At 39.8% G+C, this 18,299-nt stretch overlaps 2 protein-coding genes across 3 annotated transcripts in view; both read left to right on the top strand.

Moving 5' to 3' along the window:
• Window positions 1-18,299, top strand: part of Pip5k1b (phosphatidylinositol-4-phosphate 5-kinase type 1 beta) — a 250,200-nt gene that overhangs the window by 73,410 nt on the left and 158,491 nt on the right. The window contains exon 2 of one of the 2 annotated variants that reach the window (XM_048332901.1): window positions 4,564-4,636. The exons of the other annotated variant lie outside the window; for it this stretch is intronic. The gene's annotated coding sequence lies outside the window, so the exon portion shown is untranslated. The remainder of the gene's footprint in view (window positions 1-4,563; window positions 4,637-18,299) is intronic. 2 annotated transcript variants of the gene reach the window in all.
• Pabir1 (PP2A Aalpha (PPP2R1A) and B55A (PPP2R2A) interacting phosphatase regulator 1) lies at window positions 911-6,498 on the top strand. The gene has a single exon (XM_048332913.1). The coding sequence runs from the start codon at window positions 2,014-2,016 to the stop codon at window positions 3,028-3,030; it is 1,017 nt and encodes a 338-aa protein (XP_048188870.1). The 5' UTR covers window positions 911-2,013; the 3' UTR covers window positions 3,031-6,498.

Raw genomic sequence — 18,299 nt, 5'->3', positions numbered from 1 at the left:
AGCTGGCATGGTGTTGTTTATCATTAGTACTAGCTACTTAAGAATCTAAGAGAAAACAATCACTTGAGCCATGGAGTTTCAGACAAGATGGAACAACATATTTAGGTGCTATCTCAAAAAAATGATAATAGGGGCTGGGGATATGGCCTAGTGGAAAGAGCGCTTGCCTCTTATACATGAGGCCCTGGGTTCGATTCCCCAGCACCACATATACAGAAGATGGCCAGAAGTGGCACTGTGGCTCAAGTGGCAGGGTGCTAGCCTTGAGCAAAAAGAAGCCAGGGACAGTGCTCAGGCCCTGAGTCCAAGGCCCAGGACTGGCCAAAAAAAAAAAAAAATGATAATAATATAAAGGACAAACCAGATAATATCATCCCTCTGCTTAGAATTGCTCTGTGGCTTTTTATCATAGTAAGACCTAGACTCCTTAACCTTCTCCCCTGTTCCTGTTGCCTACCTTCCCCCCCCCCCCCGCCTTTTCTTTTCTTTCCCTGCTCATTCCTCAAACTCAAAGCTGCCTTGGATCTTAACAGTACTATTCTCTCAGCTTGGAATATTCAGTTATTCAGTCTTCAGGGGTCCATATGATTTGCTATTTTTTTTTTTTTTTTTGCCAGTCCTGGGCCTTGGACTCAGGGCCTGAGCATTGTCCCTGGCTTCCTTTGGCTCAAGGCTAGCACTCTGTCACTTGAGCCACAGCACCTCTTCTGGCCTTTTGTATATATGTGATGCTGAGGAATTGAACCCAGTGCTTCATGTATACAAGGCAAGCATTCTTGCCACTAGGCCATATTCCCAACCCATGACTTGCTTTTAAACATTTGCACCTCAATTCTAATTGGTCTTTGAGCACCTCAATTCTAATTGGTCTTTGATTTGGTGCTCTATCACATCATACTATTTTATTTTTTCCTAAGGCCTGTCACTATTAGGAAATGGCCTACTGGCTTGTCAAGTCCCTTTCTGGTCTCCCCCACCGCCCCCCCACCCCAGCAGCCAGTAGAAATTAAATGTCCTCATAATAGGACCCATTTCCTAGCAAAGTGCCTGGCATACCGTAGGTACTGGGGGAAGGGGAGAATCCACCATGACTGGCAGAAATGAATATAAGCTCTAGTTAATCATGTCCATTTTAATTACACGAATCCAGAACAGTATGTTGCTTTTTTTTAAAATATGAAGACCTATTGGTTTTCCTTTTATGTAATCATTCCTACTGAATGAATACTATTATTCACATATGCTTGTACTAGAAATATAAACTGTTAAAAATAGTAATACAATCACAAGGGTTTTTTTTTTCTCCTGTAACTTCCTAAATAGTTCCCCGATATACTGTTTTATCTCTTCTTTCTACCTCAGTGTAAATAACATCCACGCTAGCCTTTTCGCAGTGGTTTCTCATCTCCCAGTGGGTTCTCATCTCCAAATAGCCTAATTCTCCAGATTGCAGCCAGTAAGCATTCCAGTTGCTACCATCCCCACGCTTTCAAATCTTTGACTTTTATTGTTCTCCAACACCAGAACCCACTGTGGTCCATCACCTCCCAGGGCCCTCCCTCCTCCCCCAGCCCTCACTCCCCACCGGGCCACACCTCCTCTCCTGGTGCCCTGGCTTCCCGCGCTCCGTGAGGCTCAACGGAGCCACAGGTTGTCACTTTGGATCTCGGGAGCTGGTCCCTTCCTCCAGGAGGCCCTCTCTGGCCTGGCCACGCCCCACTCCCCGTCACACGTCCCACATCACCCAGAACCTCTCCTTCCGGGCTCATGTTTGTTGTGTAAATATAAATTCCTAAACGGAAGAACCTTATTGACGCGCGTCCACGCAGGCTCACGCTCCATAGCCACTAGCGGAAGGAACGCTCCAACCAGCGGCCCAACTACTGCTCTCAGCCCTTCCATCACCACCACCAGAAGCAGTAGCAGCAACAGCACCATCACCTACGGCGGCGGCGCCGCTGTGACGTATTAAGTCGGCGCCTCGAGGGCGAGCGTCTCAGGACGCCTGCGCGTATGTGGTGCGCATGCGCAGGTTGGGGGGGGGTGGTGAGCCCCGCTGACAGATTCTCGAAGGCGGTGGCGGCGGTGGCTTCGCTGTACTGCGGGGTATGGGAGTCCCCGAGGCCTGACCGAGCACCGCCCCCCGCCCCCCTGCCCCCCGACATGGCTCAGGAGAAGATGGAGTTGGACCTGGAGCTGCCTCCGGGTCCAGGCGGGAGTCCGGCGGAGGGCGGCGGCGGCGGCGGCGGCGGAGGGGGCCTCCGGAGGTCTAACAGCGCCCCCCTCATCCACGGCCTCAGTGACACCTCGCCGGTGTTCCAGGCCGAGGCGCCCAGCGCCAGGCGGAACAGCACCACGTTCCCGGGCCGCCACGGCCTGCTGCTCCCGGCCTCCCCTGTCCGCATGCACAGCAGCCGCCTGCACCAGATCAAACAGGAGGAGGGCATGGACCTGATCAACCGGGAGACTGTCCATGAACGCGAGGTCCAGACCGCAATGCAGATAAGCCACTCCTGGGAGGAAAGTTTCAGCCTGAGTGACAACGACGTGGAGAAATCCGCCTCTCCCAAGCGCATCGATTTCATTCCGGTATCACCAGCACCGTCACCCACCCGGGGTATCGGGAAGCAGTGTTTTTCACCATCCTTGCAAAGTTTTGTGAGTAGCAACGGATTGCCTCCAAGCCCCATTCCGAGCCCTACAACCCGATTTACCACCCGGAGAAGCCAGAGTCCCATCAATTGTATCAGACCAAGTGTTCTTGGACCATTGAAAAGAAAATGTGAAATGGAAACTGAGTATCAGCCAAAGAGATTTTTCCAGGGCATCACCAACATGCTTTCTTCTGACGTTGCACAGCTGTCAGATCCTGGTGTGTGTGTGTCTTCGGATACCCTGGATGGAAACAGCAGCAGTGCGGGATCTTCTTGTAACTCACCAGCGAAAGTCAGCACTACCACCGACTCTCCTGTGTCACCTGCCCAAGCCGTCTCTCCCTTTATTCCAGTAGATGAACTTTCGTCTAAGTGATGTACCCATCTGGAAACCTTTGGGGGACGGGGCAGGGGAGAGACAGAAATCAAGTCGGAGCAAGCACTGAACTTTGTCAATTAAACTGAGAATATTTCCTATTTGACCCTTTCCCTCCCCACCCCATCTCCTTTTTTAATTTCTTGAAATGTTATTCTAGAGAACTTCTCTGTCAGGTTTCCTGCCAATACCCTTGAATTCAGTGTAGTAATATTTTCAGACTTTTTCCCAATAAGTGTGTTGAAGCATACATTTTTCGCTGCTAATATGTCTAAATACATATGTTATCCCCTGATTTTTTTAAATAATTGAGAGCTCTATTTATTTATGGGATTATTAAGTTCTGATGAAAATATAAATGTTGAATTAATCAGCATAGTAAACCGATGTCTTAAAATTCCATACTTCATGGCCATACTAATTTTTAAAATGTTTTCAGTGATTGCTAATTTCCATTTGATGAAGCACAGTAACTTACCTACTTAACTTTTTAAAAAGTTGTTAGTCATACCAGTATGACTATGGTTGTTTAGTTTACTCAAGAGTCTTTGGAAATTAAGTTCCCAGATACCAGAGTGGATGGGAAGAGGAATGATAAAAGAACAAATTATGAAAGTTTGCAGCATGTCTTAAAATTATATAAACATGAAAAAATGTTTTAAGAAAAACATTTTCTAATGAAATTTTAGCAACAATTTTAAGTTATATAAATAGTATACAGAAAGTGAAATGTTTCTTTTTAAATATGTTAACCAAAAAGTGCATTCTCTTGGGCATAATCCTACCGGTATTGGGACAGTTCCTTGCAGTCTTAGTTTACTGCATATAAGCTAAGACAAGACTCTTTGTACCAATTTAAATTTTAAAAGGTTTTAAAATGCAGATACATTGGGAAGCCCTGTTGAAGTTCAGTGCAGAACCACTTTCTCAATTATTGATATACTTTATAATATCCATTCATGTCTCAGTTCTGAAAAATGTTGCCTGTGGGGAGCCAGAGCAGTTTTTGATTGAGTTTGCTCTGCCCATCTGCCACCTTCCTGGTTTTCCTTTGCTCAGGAAGGAAGCAGCTGTCTCCTTGCCAACAGTTCCTTCCCATCTCTCACCAAACTAGGGTATCATCAATTAGACAAAGGTACAGTGTGGTTTGGTACAATGAGATGGCTCAGAACAGGACTGTGAATAGTTAAACTTCTGGTTAAAGCTACAGTATAGCAGGAGTTGACCATATTGGAACCAGTGATTTGCAAGAGAATATCGGGAGAATCACATAGGTAAATAATTATTTAAGTTGGGTTTTTGTTAAAGGTAGAATTGTGGAATGCTACTTGCCTTTTGCAGTTAAGACTAAGCATGGCAAATGGTTTTTATATTATACTTATACCTCATCCATCTTCCTTAACTAGATAGAAAATGGCAAACAAATGGGATAGGATAACTAGAAAGACTTTAAAGAGCAAGACAAAGAAAATCCTTACTTCCTTTTTTGAAGTTATTGTCTACAGACTTAACAGTTATGTGGAACTTTTACAGCTATGAGAATAAATGGAACCGGTTAACCCTTGACAGTACGGTTGCCTCAAAGTTCAGTGACATGACATAAAGGGTAAGATTTAACATTTTCTCTTCTGGGCAGTAGTGTTCATGTGCTTCAGTCCTGACCATGCTCCTCAACTCATGTATTTCCTGTTGGGTACTTTGACCTGATTCCAGAACTTTTACATCAACATCTTCAAAACAAAATTCATTATCTCTGCACTTGAACTTGTTCTTGCCATACCTAAGTTAATGTTGTTATTATTGTCTAATTTCCTGAAATAGATACCAGGGATGCATCGTTCCCTTTCCCTTTCCCTATCTGTCACGTCCTAACCACCTGCCAACTACTTTTGAAATGAGTTTCAGATCTCCCACTTTTTATGTTTCTAGTCACCAATTTAGCTTAGGTTCTTGATTAAGTGATCTCCCTGCCTGGCTTTTGCCTACCTTTTGATCTAGTCTTTACACTGGCTCTAGAGTGTGAATAAACACAAATTTGATTTCTTTAGTCACTTTCATAGGTGATAATTTTCATATGATTTCTATTTCCCACAGTTTAGGGAATCATTTCCTTAGCCTAGTCTCTGAAGTCCTTTAAGATCTGGCTGTAGCTAAAAAGGCTTTAGTCCTCTTTTCATCTATGTTCTGATATCTATATTTCCTTCTTGCTTATCAAACAAAAGAATTGAAATTCTTTAAATATGCCATGTACTTTTATTTGGCTATGGTTTTGATAAGTTGTTCCCTTTCCCTTAAAAAATGACATTCCTATATCCTTTTCAATCAGGCAAATGCTTTTTTTGTGTGGATACTGGGGCTTGAACTCAGGGCTTTGAGCTCTCGCTTGGCTTTTTCATTCCAAAGCAAATTTTTTTCTTTTTAATCTTTTAATACATGTGGATTTAACTACAAAAGCAATGTATATTAACTGAATATGAAATATTTTAAAATGTACAAAGTTTTTTAAAGTTTGCCTTTTACTGTGTAAAACTCATGTTCCCTTCGGTAACTTCTGTTAACAGTTTAACATATGTTACACAAGATATGTTAGCTCTACATTCCATGTACATGTATATATAAATGCAGTAAAACAACTGACAGTCTTATCTTTCTCCCCGTATCTAGTCACTCACCAAGTCTTATTTATTTGTCTTCCAGAATCTATCTGCTTGCTTTCATCCTTGCCACCTCTTCTCCCTGACTATAATTTCCTTCTCAGACTTCCGACTCCCATTTGTGTTCATTATACTCTAGTCTAAGATCACTAGAGTTGTTTTTTTGCTTTTGTTTTTTTAAGTAAGTTTGCTTTTTTTCTGAGCATACCAAAAATGTCTTCATTCTGGCCTAGGAGGCTTTGAGGACTATGGCACTCTGCCACTTCCTCCACCCTCACTGTTAGCTTTTTTCCTCTTTAAATGCATCATGTTTCTTCCTTTAGGTCTTCTTTTCCTTGAAGGTATGAAACCTGTATCTCTGTAAGCTTATTCTTTTATATACATGATAAGTTTTAAATTAGCTATGTCTGTAAGAGTTTATTCTGTGGTATTATAATTTCAATCTTTACCTCTTAGCTCATGTAAAAATTATCTTTTAAAAAGCATTTTAAGGTGTAAATTTTGCTAATTTATAAAATGTGCAAAAGCCTAAGGTAATTAACAACATTTAGTTAAAGTGCAGTTTGTCATATATAATAAAGTTTTGTGGTATAATTTCTTCTATTATGTTTGTTTAAAAACAGTGAAATGGAAGAAGTAATTAATGATTACCAGAGGTTACAGATACCAAAACCATTAAGAATACTTTAAAGATTGATTGTAATGAAGAATACCCTGTATTAGGTTACTTTCCAGTGATCTGCAAGAGAACACTTGAAATACTTGGTAGAAAAAGCCAAGAATTAGGAAGAAAAATAAAACTAAGATTTATTTTTTTGTGGTTGTGTTCCTAGATTGATAAAAAAAAAAAAACAAAACAGTTTAAAGAGTGAAGAGATGGAAGCAGACAATGAGGCAAGGAAAATGATATCATCTAATATATATATATATATATATATATATATATATATATATATATGAGTTGGCTTTGGGAAAAAACATTAGAAAAGTATTTTTGTTGTTGTTTCTTTTGTTTCCTTCTAAAACCAAGAGAATGAAAGGGTTGAGCAAAGACATGTGCAAATGTTGAATTGATTTTGTTTTGCAGGAGTTTAAGGGCATAGAGGAAGATACCCAGAAGTGGAACTTATATCTGAAGGGTTCTGTTTTCCAGCTATTGAGGAATCTAAGATATTTGAGGGTAGAGATGGAATGAATATAAAAGCTTGAATGAAATAATGATTTTGTGTTGCTATGAAAATCTAAGGATTGATAAATAGAAGATTTACCAGGCTACATTGAACGGTGCCTTATATTTGGATATAAGCACAAAGGTAATCAGCTCACTAGGTTTGGGAACTAGTTAAATGAGTAAAGTCTGAAGGGTTGTGCTGAAATAGCATGAATGATTGTCCAAGGCAGTGAGGATGGTCAGAGAGGTGAGCAGAGGGTGGTAGACTAGCCCCATTCTTCAAGGTCTAAATGCACACCGAAGTACTGAAAGAATCTAATCTCACTAGTATTTTGCTCATATTTTTCATGGCTTGATTTTGTTTAGCTAGAAAAGTGGTAAAGTCTCAAGTTTCACTTAATTCATAGGAATTTGTGTCTTGTTACTCACAACAAGCAAATACCTTTATGTAAATAGTCAAGTACTTGCTGTGCATCAGGCAAGGATCTAGGCTAACCAGACATGTTTATTTATTTTTGTCACTATCATCTGAGGTAACATGGAAACTGGAAAAGTAAGTTTGCCCAGGATTCCAGAACTGGGAGATAAGCAGCAAATTGTAGTGGTTAAGACCACAGACTGCAGAACCAGGTGCTTGTGGTGACGAAATGGGTCACACTGTACATCGTACACTTAAAGCAGCACTGGACAGTTTCTTTCATCAGCTGTCACTGTGGTGATGGTGGTAATTGTCATTTAGATTGCACTTGTTAATTTTTTTTTATTTTTGTGGATAATGAAACTCATACTTTCACATTCAATAACAGGAAATACTCTGTCCTTCTAAACATATATTCTTTCATCAGGTGCGTGGGGTACTTTGTATTTGTTTCATTAGCTGATTGGTTTTGTGGGGTTTTGTTAATTATCTTTTTTTTTCTTTTTTGAGATACCCACGCTGACCTAGAACTCCCTTTGAAGCCCAGGCTGGACTTGAATTCATAATTCTGCCTTGGGTACCAGTTTTAGAATTATAGGCATTTATCTGTTCTCACCTAGGGTGTTCTTTATTTTTTAAACAATTTTGTTCTTTTAAAAATGGTACTTTTATTATCTTTAAATCATTGTACAAAGGACTTACCATTCAACAAATCCATTTATAAGTATCATGCATCTTGATTGATGTCACCCCTTTCATCATTTGGTGTGTGATTTTTTGATCCATTGCTGACTGCTTCTTGCTTCGAGATTTTAGAAACATGAACAATTTCTTCATCCTACTTCCTTGTGAAATAAGGCTTTGCCTACTTGTCAGCCTAGATATACAGAGAATTACAACTCCATCAAAATCATGTTTGCCCTCATGGGAAGAGAGAAATGGTCATGAGCTTTTGCCAATAGCAATCAGCAATTATTGTCAAAGCGTTAGGGAGGCTGAGGCAGGAGAATTTGAGTTTGAATCTAGCCTGAGCTATAGAGAGTTCCAGGCCAATCTTAGTGTCTCAAAAAAGAAAAAAGAAGGGCTGGGGATATAGCCTAGTGGCAATAGTGCCTGCCTCGGATACATGAGGCCCTAGGTTCGATTCCCCAGCACCACATATACAGAAAACGGCCAGAAGCGGCGCTGTGGCTCAAGTGGCAGAGTGCTAGCCTTGAGCGGAAAGAAGCCAGGGACAGTGCTCAGGCCCTGAGTCCAAGGCCCAGGACTGGCCAAAAAAAAAAAAAAAAAAAAAAAGAAAAAAGTCACCAAAAAAGTCCCACAAACCATACACAAAAAGAAAATACCAATACTACCTAACTATAATTTAATTGAAAAATCTCTCCCTCTCTGTCTCTCTGTTTCTGTCACTGTCTCTGTCTGTCTCTCTCTCACACATACACACACACATACACATACACATACACATACACATACACATGTATGTATACATTCATTTGATATTCATGACTACCCGAAGAGGTAGATGCTATGTATTTATTTAACAGATGAGAAAACAAGTGTACTTTTTCAAGCCCCTACTACCTTTTTTCAGTCTCTTGAATTTGGGACCTTTTATTTTTTCTTGACAATTATTTTTCCTTATTTGAGATAATACCTGTTTTCCAGCTACTTTCTTGTAAATTTTGTTAGTGCTACCATTTCTATATTTTATACTTTTCCTACCTTTAAGTAGCTGCACAAATGATACACCATTCAACAAATCAGTATTTGTATGCTATGTTAGGCAAATAACATCAAATATTTTGGTACTGTACTTGAATATGCACCCAAATGCATAAGTCACCCATACACACACGGATACAAACTTACCTCTTTGACCTTTTTCCATGAACTTAGGATCTTATATTGCTTTCTTTCCCTTTGCGATCACACACACACACACATACACACACACACACACACACACACACACACACATCTACCTGCCTTGTATGTGTATGGCAGTACTTGGGCTTCAACTCAGAACCTTACACACACACCCAGCTTTTTTTGCCCACAGCTGGCACTCAACCACTGTATCCATGCTGTTAGAGGTTTTCTCCATTTATCTCTCAGTTTTCTTAAATAGGTTGGTTGAGTTTTGCAAACATATGAGATATATGTATACATACGCACACACAAGTAACAGATACTATTGACCTTTATATAAAGTGCTTTGATTTTGCACTAACTTCAAATTTCAAGTGGAAAGTGATATGTGCTGCTTCTCCTCAGGATCACTTTGTGCCTGATTTTTCATTTCTCCTTTTGGAATTTCCAGAATACATACTGGAGGAGATGTGGAAATCACTCATTAACACATTGTAAGGCAGCACTACTAAAACTAAAAAAGAGAACCTACTGCTTTCCCTTATCTGAAAAATTCAGTTCTGTGGCAAGCCAGGATTATTTTGATTCTTTTCCAACTGCCTACAATGATCCCCAAGCCAACCTAACCTCTAAGGCTTGGCTAGCAAGACACTTCTCAAAGAAGACAATTGAGAAAGATCTTTTGTGCCTAGTAAGGCAAAGTGGTTGTTTGAAAGTGGTTGTTTGAGGTAATCATGCCGGCAATCCTTTCCTTTTACTTTGAGGACAAAGAAAGATTTCACTGTTTCCAGGCCAGGAGGATTACCGGAACTCTTATGTGACAAGTTGCTATTCAGTGCTGGTATCTTTTGGAAAAAAAAAATATGAGCTGTTAGAGAGGGAGTGGGAGTAAGAGGATGATGAAAAGATTGGGTATTTATTTTGGCATTTTGACTGTCCTCAGACTAACATTGTGAGCTTCCTGATGAGCAGTGGCCCTGCAGGTACTGTCTTGGACCTTCATTTGCTCTCTGCCTCACTTCACTTTGGATTGAGAGTTGAAGCAGGACATGTCTAAGAACTATGTGCATCTTAATGTTCTCTTCATTGAATCTTCTGGGGAAAAAAATCTAATAATGAAGGTGATAATAATTGTCAGGATACTTTGAGTCAAAAACTCCAGTTCTAAGAATTCTATCTTACCAGTTTGTACCGTATTGTTGCATTAAAATTCCATACCTATTTATATAGATTTTCTCACAGCCTCATTTACTACATTACTTACTACAGATATTTCTGAAGTACAAATCTGAATGTGGAACTTTAATGACTACCACTTAACTAAGATTAAATCAAATTATGCATTTTGAGTGAAAAAGATCTCCACACCTCTACAGATCCCCTTAATTCCAGGACTATAGCCACATTAAATTTCTATGATTCATGTTCCATGATGTCCATGGTTTCAGACAGATTTATATCTTTACAATACTTACAAGCATGCTTCCTCCCTTTTCCTTCTACCTTCCCTACTAACCTCTTTACTAATCTAACCCTGTTAAAACTTAGCTCAAAGGTACACTATGCTGCTGGTCCTCTGCTTTCTCCAAATATTTTCTCTTGTATCCTTTTGTACCCAGGGCTTCCCTCTGTTAAAAACCATTAATAAGCTGGCTTTTATTTGTATAATTTCTTGTCTCTGCTTCATGTAAGAATAAGGATTTTTACTTCTGCCTTTAGCTTATTATACTGATCCAAATTTATATTAAGTAGATGAACTAAAGGATGGATGGCACACACTGTTTTCATTTTGTTTTGGGCTTTTGATTTTGAAATATTCATGATGAGATTTTATTTCTTCCAATGACAGTGAGAGTAAATTGATTTAACAAACATTTATTGAGCATTTACTCTGGTGCACACTGTTTTGTTTTGTTTGTGAGAAAGGAATGCAGTAAGATTCTTAGTGGAACAAGTCCAGTCACCTGGCTGAGCTCATTAGGAGTTTGCTAAGAGACTAGAAATTCATTCATTAGGCAATTTTGATTTGAAAATCTATTATTTGTCTCCTGCTGGCTAGTCTATTAGGATACATTAGTATACAAAACAAAGACTCCTGGACTGTAACAAAAAAATTGTCTATATTCTAACAGGGTGGATGATGTGTGTGTGTGTGTGTGTGTGTACATGTGCATGCCCGTGGTGAGAAAGAAAGGATCCCAAATCAGAGGGGTTTTAGGGAAATAATCAGATGGGAAGTGTGGCAAACACATCTTAGGACTCTGTGTGCCATTGAAAGACATTGGCTTTGATTATGAGTTGGAAAGCCATTTCAAAGCCTGACTACATGAGTGACATGATTTGTCTTAAGTTTTAAAAGGAACACCCTTGCTGGCTTGGTAGAGACCGGAAAAACAGGAGGCTCTTCAACAATCCAGGTAGGTGGTAACAGTCATTTGAACTAGAATGGTTACAGTGGGGGTGGGAGAAATGGTCAAATTCTAGTTGAATTCTGAAGGGACAGTTGTCCATTTTTCCTGGCAGATTTAAGGTGAACATGAGAAACAAGTTAAAGAGAATTCCAAGGTTTTGTGTCTGAGCAACAGGAAGGATTGGAGGTGACCTTAACTGAGAAATAGTATTCTATGGATAAGGTAGGATTTGGGGTGGGGGGGGGGAGTGCTGGAAGGCCCTAGTAGCCAAGTTTTAAGAATATTAAGTAAGCAACCTTACTAGATGTTCAAAGTGGCTATCAAATAAGCAGATACCTAAGTTCATGAAAGCACTGCAAGGCCAATACACGGTTGTAGATTGTGGATCTACACCTACTTGTAGGGGCTGAGATCCCTAAGAGGTTAGTATCCACAGAGAAGAGAATACTAAGCATTGGGAGCACTCTGACATTAAAAAGTCAGAAAAAGAGGCAGAAGAAGCTACCAGAAATGTAGGAAATCAAAGAAAAGTATGGAGTAGCAATGAGAGGATGAAATGATCTAGTGGGTCAGATGAGTCTGATCTGACAAATGAGAGACAGACTGGTCACAGAACATGGCAATTGGTAGCATGGGAGTTTCCCTTTATGGGAGTCATGGCAATGGGGTGGAGGAATGGGGTGTGGGGGAGCGGTATTCCAAGAAGATAGAATGAACAGAATCGAAGACAGCCAAATGGAATGAGACATGGACATCTTCCAGATTGGGGAGGTTAAAGAGCAGCTAAAGGAAAAAAGCACTTCATGCCTCTTTTTGCTGGGCTGGGAAATTGGTATTAAGCGTTTCACAATGCATATTCCTTTATATATGATTATTGTTTGGGAAGAAAGTCAAACATCAATGATAGTTCTCCCTTTTGGCATTTTGTAAGGAACAACAACAAAAATCTTGTAAGTAAATATTTTTACTTGAAATGTGAGTAAGCTGTTCAATATAATGACTTATTGATTGGCTTTCTTCATACATTTGTCTAGTTCTTTTAATTCCCTTGTCACCTATTTTTCTTCATGAGTTTTTCCCCCCACTTATAAATTGAAAACTTTGTTCCACACCCATGACACAATTATTTCTGTAAATTTGGCCCAGTTTCTTTACCTAGAGACATTTTCTTCTTTAGGAAATGCTGTGAATTTTTTAAAAAAAAGTTGTTCATTGTGCTCTCAGATCTTATTTGGAGGGATTTTTTTCCTTACTCCTTTTCAAAATAATTGCTGAAAAGGGAAAAGAGAGAACCAGTAATGACAGGAAGGAAAGGTTTTTTTTTTCCTTTTTTTAATTACTAGGAATTTAATCATAAGATATTATCAGATTCCTTCTTTGGGGGTTGGTCCATCTTTTCTGATCCTTTACAGAAGAGGATTCAGGGACATCCAAACCACTTTGATACCCAGAGGGAGGCCAGATGTTTTGAAATCACTGATCTCTCCTGAAGCTTTATTTCTGTCTTGCAGACTTCAATCAAATACTGCCCACTCTTTAAAGCATTCACTGATTCTTCTGGCTCTAGGTATTATTAGTGGTTTTCCTCAGAATCACTGTACTGCCTATCACCTGTACCCTTTACTATGTGTATAAGTGACTCTGTGTGTATGTGTGTGTGTGTGTGTGTGTGTGTGTGTGTGTGTGTGTGTGTGTGTTTATTCGTTAAAGGAGCTCAGCCTCTACAGACTGGTAGAACTGCATTCCACACCTACCCCTTTCCTACTTCCCAGCTTTGTGATTTTAGGCAAATTAATCTTTATGTGCCTCTTATTGCTCACCTCTTATAAGAGTAAAAGGAGTAAGAATTAGAAGGGAGAATAAAAAATTGAAAGAATCAAATTTAGAAAAGTAGAAGCTTAAGTGAATGGACTCGAAGAATATAAGATTATGTATCTGTGTGTACGTGTGTGTTGTGTATGTAGGTATATATATCCCCTATCTTTACAACCAACTTCCTAAAGGACAAGGACTGGTTTATTCTGCATTTTCTTCTACCAATTCTTATCCATAGAAATAACTTGGTACATATTTATGAATGATGATCAATGGTGCTGATTCTTATGGCTCTGTTAATACTGGATTCCTGTGTGTCAGTGCATTGCTTCTACCCCATTGTTGTCTGTAAGTGTGGGATGTTTGCTTATGGCTCTGCCATGTGTATATCTTGGTGTTTTGTGTGTTGGAAGTGTATTCGCTTTAGGAAACCTTCCAGATTAAAACCCATTATTCAAGTCTAGGGAAATGATATTTCTGATAGTATATTCTTCCTTTTAATTTTCCTATCATGAAAATTATCAGGTTTCCCCTTCAATCATATTTTCATAGATCATAATTTAGAGGTGTGCTTTCATTTTAAAATAGCTTGTAACATTCATATACTTAGAAAAAAATTAAATGACATTTACTTTTAAGGAAACTTTCATAAATTTTGTGTTTTAGTACTGTGAACAAACTAGGAGGATGAACTAAATAGGCTGAAAAAATTATACTTCCTGAAGATTAGATTAAAAAGATAAAGGTTCCTTTTAAAATCTTTAGTAAATTCTGAAAAGCAAACTGAATTACACTTCATTGATTATACTTTAATTATATATTATTTTAGGCTTTTTCTATGATTTAATATGCTTATGTTGTATGCCAGTGGTTCAGGCCTGTAATCCTAGATATTTGAGAGACTGGGATTGTGGTTCAAGGCTGGCCTGGCCAGGAAAAAGTTCCTGAGACTCCTTCTCAATGGATGATCCATGTCTATTACTTTACCTGCCAGAAAGCCTAACAAATATGGATTCTACCCATATGTGTAGCTAGGCAGGAAGTGAGACCTTTTCTCAAAAATAATAAGCAAACTGGGTACTGGTGGTTCACATCTGTAATCCTAGCTACTCAGGAGGCTGAGATCTGAGGATCGCAATTTGAAGCCATTATTGGCAGGTAAGTCAGTAGGACTCTTACCTCCAGTTAACCAGCAAAAAGCAAGAAGTAGAGCTATGATTCAAGTGGTAAAGCACTAGCCTTGAGCAAAAACTCTGACCATAGTGCACTTTCTCTCTCTCATACACAAACATGTAATAAGAAGAAGAAGAAGAAATCAGGCTGGAGGCATGGCTCAGTGGTAAGACTTCCTGTCAAACAAGTGTGAGGTCCAGGATTTAAATCCTAGTACCTCAAAAAAAAATGCTCATGTGACTTTTTTAAAATATAAAAATAGCATCATGTTAGTGGTCAGCTGATTAGGTAGGGTCTTTTTGTTCTCCCTAGATAGAAATGAAAGAGGTCTTGTATTGTTGCCAGTCATGGGCTCTATAATACCTGAGGCCTTGGGGCTGGATGGATAGGGTTATGATTTAAGACCTAAGCAACTTGACAAAAAGCTAGATCATATTGCTTAAGGATTTCAAAGCCAGAGACTTATGGCTATGGGTACTCCTACTGGAAGCTTATTGCTCTGGGCTTTAATCACTAGGGACCCTGGCACTTAGCAGCTTCCAGCAGCAGTGAGCCTAAGCAGCAGTTGTTAGTCTTACAGCTCCTCAGCAGGCCTCAGATGTTGGGACTCTGACCCTTATGGCTTGACAGCTCCCTGGAACTCCTCCAGCAATCAGGGTCTGATGTTTCTTGCCTCTGCCCTATCACTTCTAGCTGTAGAGAGCAGTAGTGGCTGCTACCTTCTCTTACTGCTAATGTTCCACTGTGTTCCCTCTATCTCCTCTTCATGTTACCAGCTCAGCCTACACTCCTAATGATAAAGACCAACCGTAGGTAAGAAAAGGTTGCTCAAGAGAAGGCCTGATATTGCCACACCTGGGGCAGCAGGGAAGGGTGTCCACAAGTTGATTTGAAAAGCTGGTTTATATATTCAGGAAAGGATAGGGCAGAAGGGGTTGTGGCCAGGGTCTTTGTACCAGCTGTAACACAGCCCTTTATGCAAATGAAGGATTGTGTTTGCAGCAATCACAGCCCTTTTCTGGGCCACCAAGGGAGGTGCTCCCCACTGAAAATGGCTGCTAGAGTTCGCCAAGACTTGTGATGGCAAAATATGCATGCAAATTGTTTGAAACAGTAGTTGAAAGAGTGCCTTAGAGAACTGGAGGAGCTGTGCTTCCGTGGCAAGCAGCTGTGGCTGCTGTATAGCTTCTTCAGGGTGTCCACGGAATGTTCAAACACATGCTGCTGACCCTGGCTGGCTGACATACCAAGACAGCTGCCAGACAACCGGGAGCATCTACCAACTGTCAGTTGATCCTGGCTTGCAGTATCTTTCTTTATTTAAAGGAAATATAAACATTGCCATAAAGGCCTATTATTAACATTAATATTGCTCGAACAGTATTTTAACAGGGGTATTGTTGTTTTTCCAATTATGATGTTCTAATGTACATCCAAACTAACTTTTAAAGGCCACAAACTTTTTTTTTTTTTTTGGCCAGTCCTGGGCCTTGGACTCAGGGCCTGAGCACTGTCCCTGGCTTCTTCCCGCTCAAGGCTAGCACTCTGCCACTTGAGCCACAGCGCCGCTTCTGGTTAAAGGCCACAAACTTTTTTTTGGATTTGCCAGTGTGGAAAAAGTGACATGTTAATTTTGATTCAATTTAATTTGCTCCTAAAATATTCCTTTCCATTTCAGTTTTGAGTGATTTATTTCATAGTAGTGTTTGGAGATCTTGCTGACTAAAGACATATGTCATTCTCTCTGACAATAATGTGTATTTTAGTTTCTTGAGTCTAAGACAGGCTTTTCTGAAGTTTATACAATCTAGAGAGTTTTGACGATGGGATCAGGAAAATGACATTCTTCAATCAGAATGATCTGGGGTAAGTGAGGCTACCAGGAAGTCGACTGTTACTACTTTGTGCCATTTCAATAGAGAAAGCTGGAACATAGGGGACAGGAGCCTAGGATGAGAAGTGAGAGGCCAGGATTATATCTCTATACCACAGGCTTTAGGTCACTACCATTTCCATACTTCATAGCTATGGCAAGCTTCTAGATAATATTGAAGATATCAAATATTGCCTTCAGTTTTCTCTTGAGATATTGAAAGAAAAATATGTTGACATTAAAACTAGTATGTTTTTTCATACACTAAAAAAATGACATTATAAGCCTCTTTCTGACATCATGGTGGTTAGTTTTAAGGTTGTAGATAGGTCACCATATTCAAAAGGCTTAGTTGAAGGAGTAAAGAATGACATCATCATTCACTTTTTGAAACAAATGCTCAGTGTTTGTGTTCTGCATACCTGGTACTGTACTTGGGCTGGGGTTTTGAAGAATGAGCAAGTTTTTCATTTGTCTTGGTGGAACACCCACATATACATTAAAAACAACTCATGCAATGTATAATACATGTATTTCCACAGGAACCCATAGGAAGAAAATACAAAGATATTTATAGAGGAAGAAACTCAGGTTTTAAGTGAACTCCAGTTTTCAAGGAGAATAAAGGAGACACAAGTTTCATGTACTGTGTGTGAAGAACAAAGTTTGTTTTAGGAGACTCTAGAAAACAAAAGTCTTTATTCTAAAAGTAAGAATTACTTAGGTTACATTTTTGTGGGGTTTTTTCAATTTTCAAAAGAACTCGATTGTGTATTCTTTGTTAGGAAATTATTAAAGCATTTGGTCCTGAAGATTAGATGAGATGGATGTGACTTAATAGGATGTTCTTGTCATTACTGCATCAATGGCATAGTGTTTTCCAAATCAGACTTAATTGCTTAGACATATGACTGCAGATTCACAAATAAATCATAAAACAATTGACAAAGAATATGTAGTTCTAGTAACCTGCTAAAATTTTGTGCTCTTATTAAGACTTCAAACTCTGGCTTTAAAAAAGAAGCATTGTGGGGCTGGGGATATGGCCTAGTGGCAAGAGTGCTTGCCTCATATACATGAGGCCCTGGGTTCAATTCCCTAGTACCACATATACAGAAAATGGCCAGAAGTGTCGCTGTGGCTCAAGTGGCAGAGTGCTAGCCTTGAGCAAAAAGAAGCCAGGGACAGTTCTCAGGCCCTGAGTCCAAGCCCAGGACTGGCCAAAAAAAAAAAGAAGCATTGTGGCTGGAAATGTGGCCTAGTGGTAGAGTGCTTGCCTAGCATGTATGAAGCCCTAGGTTCAATTCCTCAGCACCACATACACAGAAACAGCTGGAAGTGGCACTGCGGCTCAAGTGGTAGAGTGCTAGCTAGCCTTGAACAAAAAGAAGCCAGGGGGGCTGGGGATATAGCCTAGGGGCAAGAGTGCCTGCCTCGGATACACAAGGCCCTAGGTTCGATTCCCCAGCACCACATATACAGAAAATGGCCAGAAGCGGCGCTGTGGCTCAAGTGGCAGAGTGCTAGCCTTGAGCGGGAAGAAGCCAGGGACAGTGCTCAGGCCCTGAGTCCAAGGCCCAGGACTGGCCAAAAAAAAAAAAAAAAGAAGAAGCCAGGGACAGTGCTCAGCCCCTGAGTCCAAGCCCCAGGACTGGAAAAAAAAAAAAAGCATTGTGCCCATCTGTGCACAAATTGGAAAAGCCCAGGTCCACACATCTTGAGATTTCAAACAAAGTAGATTTAGTGTAGAAAAGACACAGAAGTTTAGATTACTAAATAGATGTATTTGTTATGAGAGCCATAGAAATCTTATTTCAATATTTGTTTTAAAATAAATGAATTTTCATCCATGATAGTTTTATTTTTAATTCCCTGTGGAATT

Source organism: Perognathus longimembris, chromosome 1, assembly GCF_023159225.1.
Source record: "Perognathus longimembris pacificus isolate PPM17 chromosome 1, ASM2315922v1, whole genome shotgun sequence".
NCBI classification, from domain to species: Eukaryota; Metazoa; Chordata; class Mammalia; order Rodentia; family Heteromyidae; genus Perognathus; species Perognathus longimembris.
The sequence above is the reverse complement of the archived record's forward strand: the minus strand, read 5'-3'. Positions and strand labels throughout refer to the sequence as shown.

Coding starts and splice junctions, on each gene's coding strand:
- Pabir1 (XM_048332913.1), top strand. CDS start 2,014: ATGTGGTGCGCATGCGCAGGTTGGGGGGGGGTGGTGAGCCCCGCTGAC.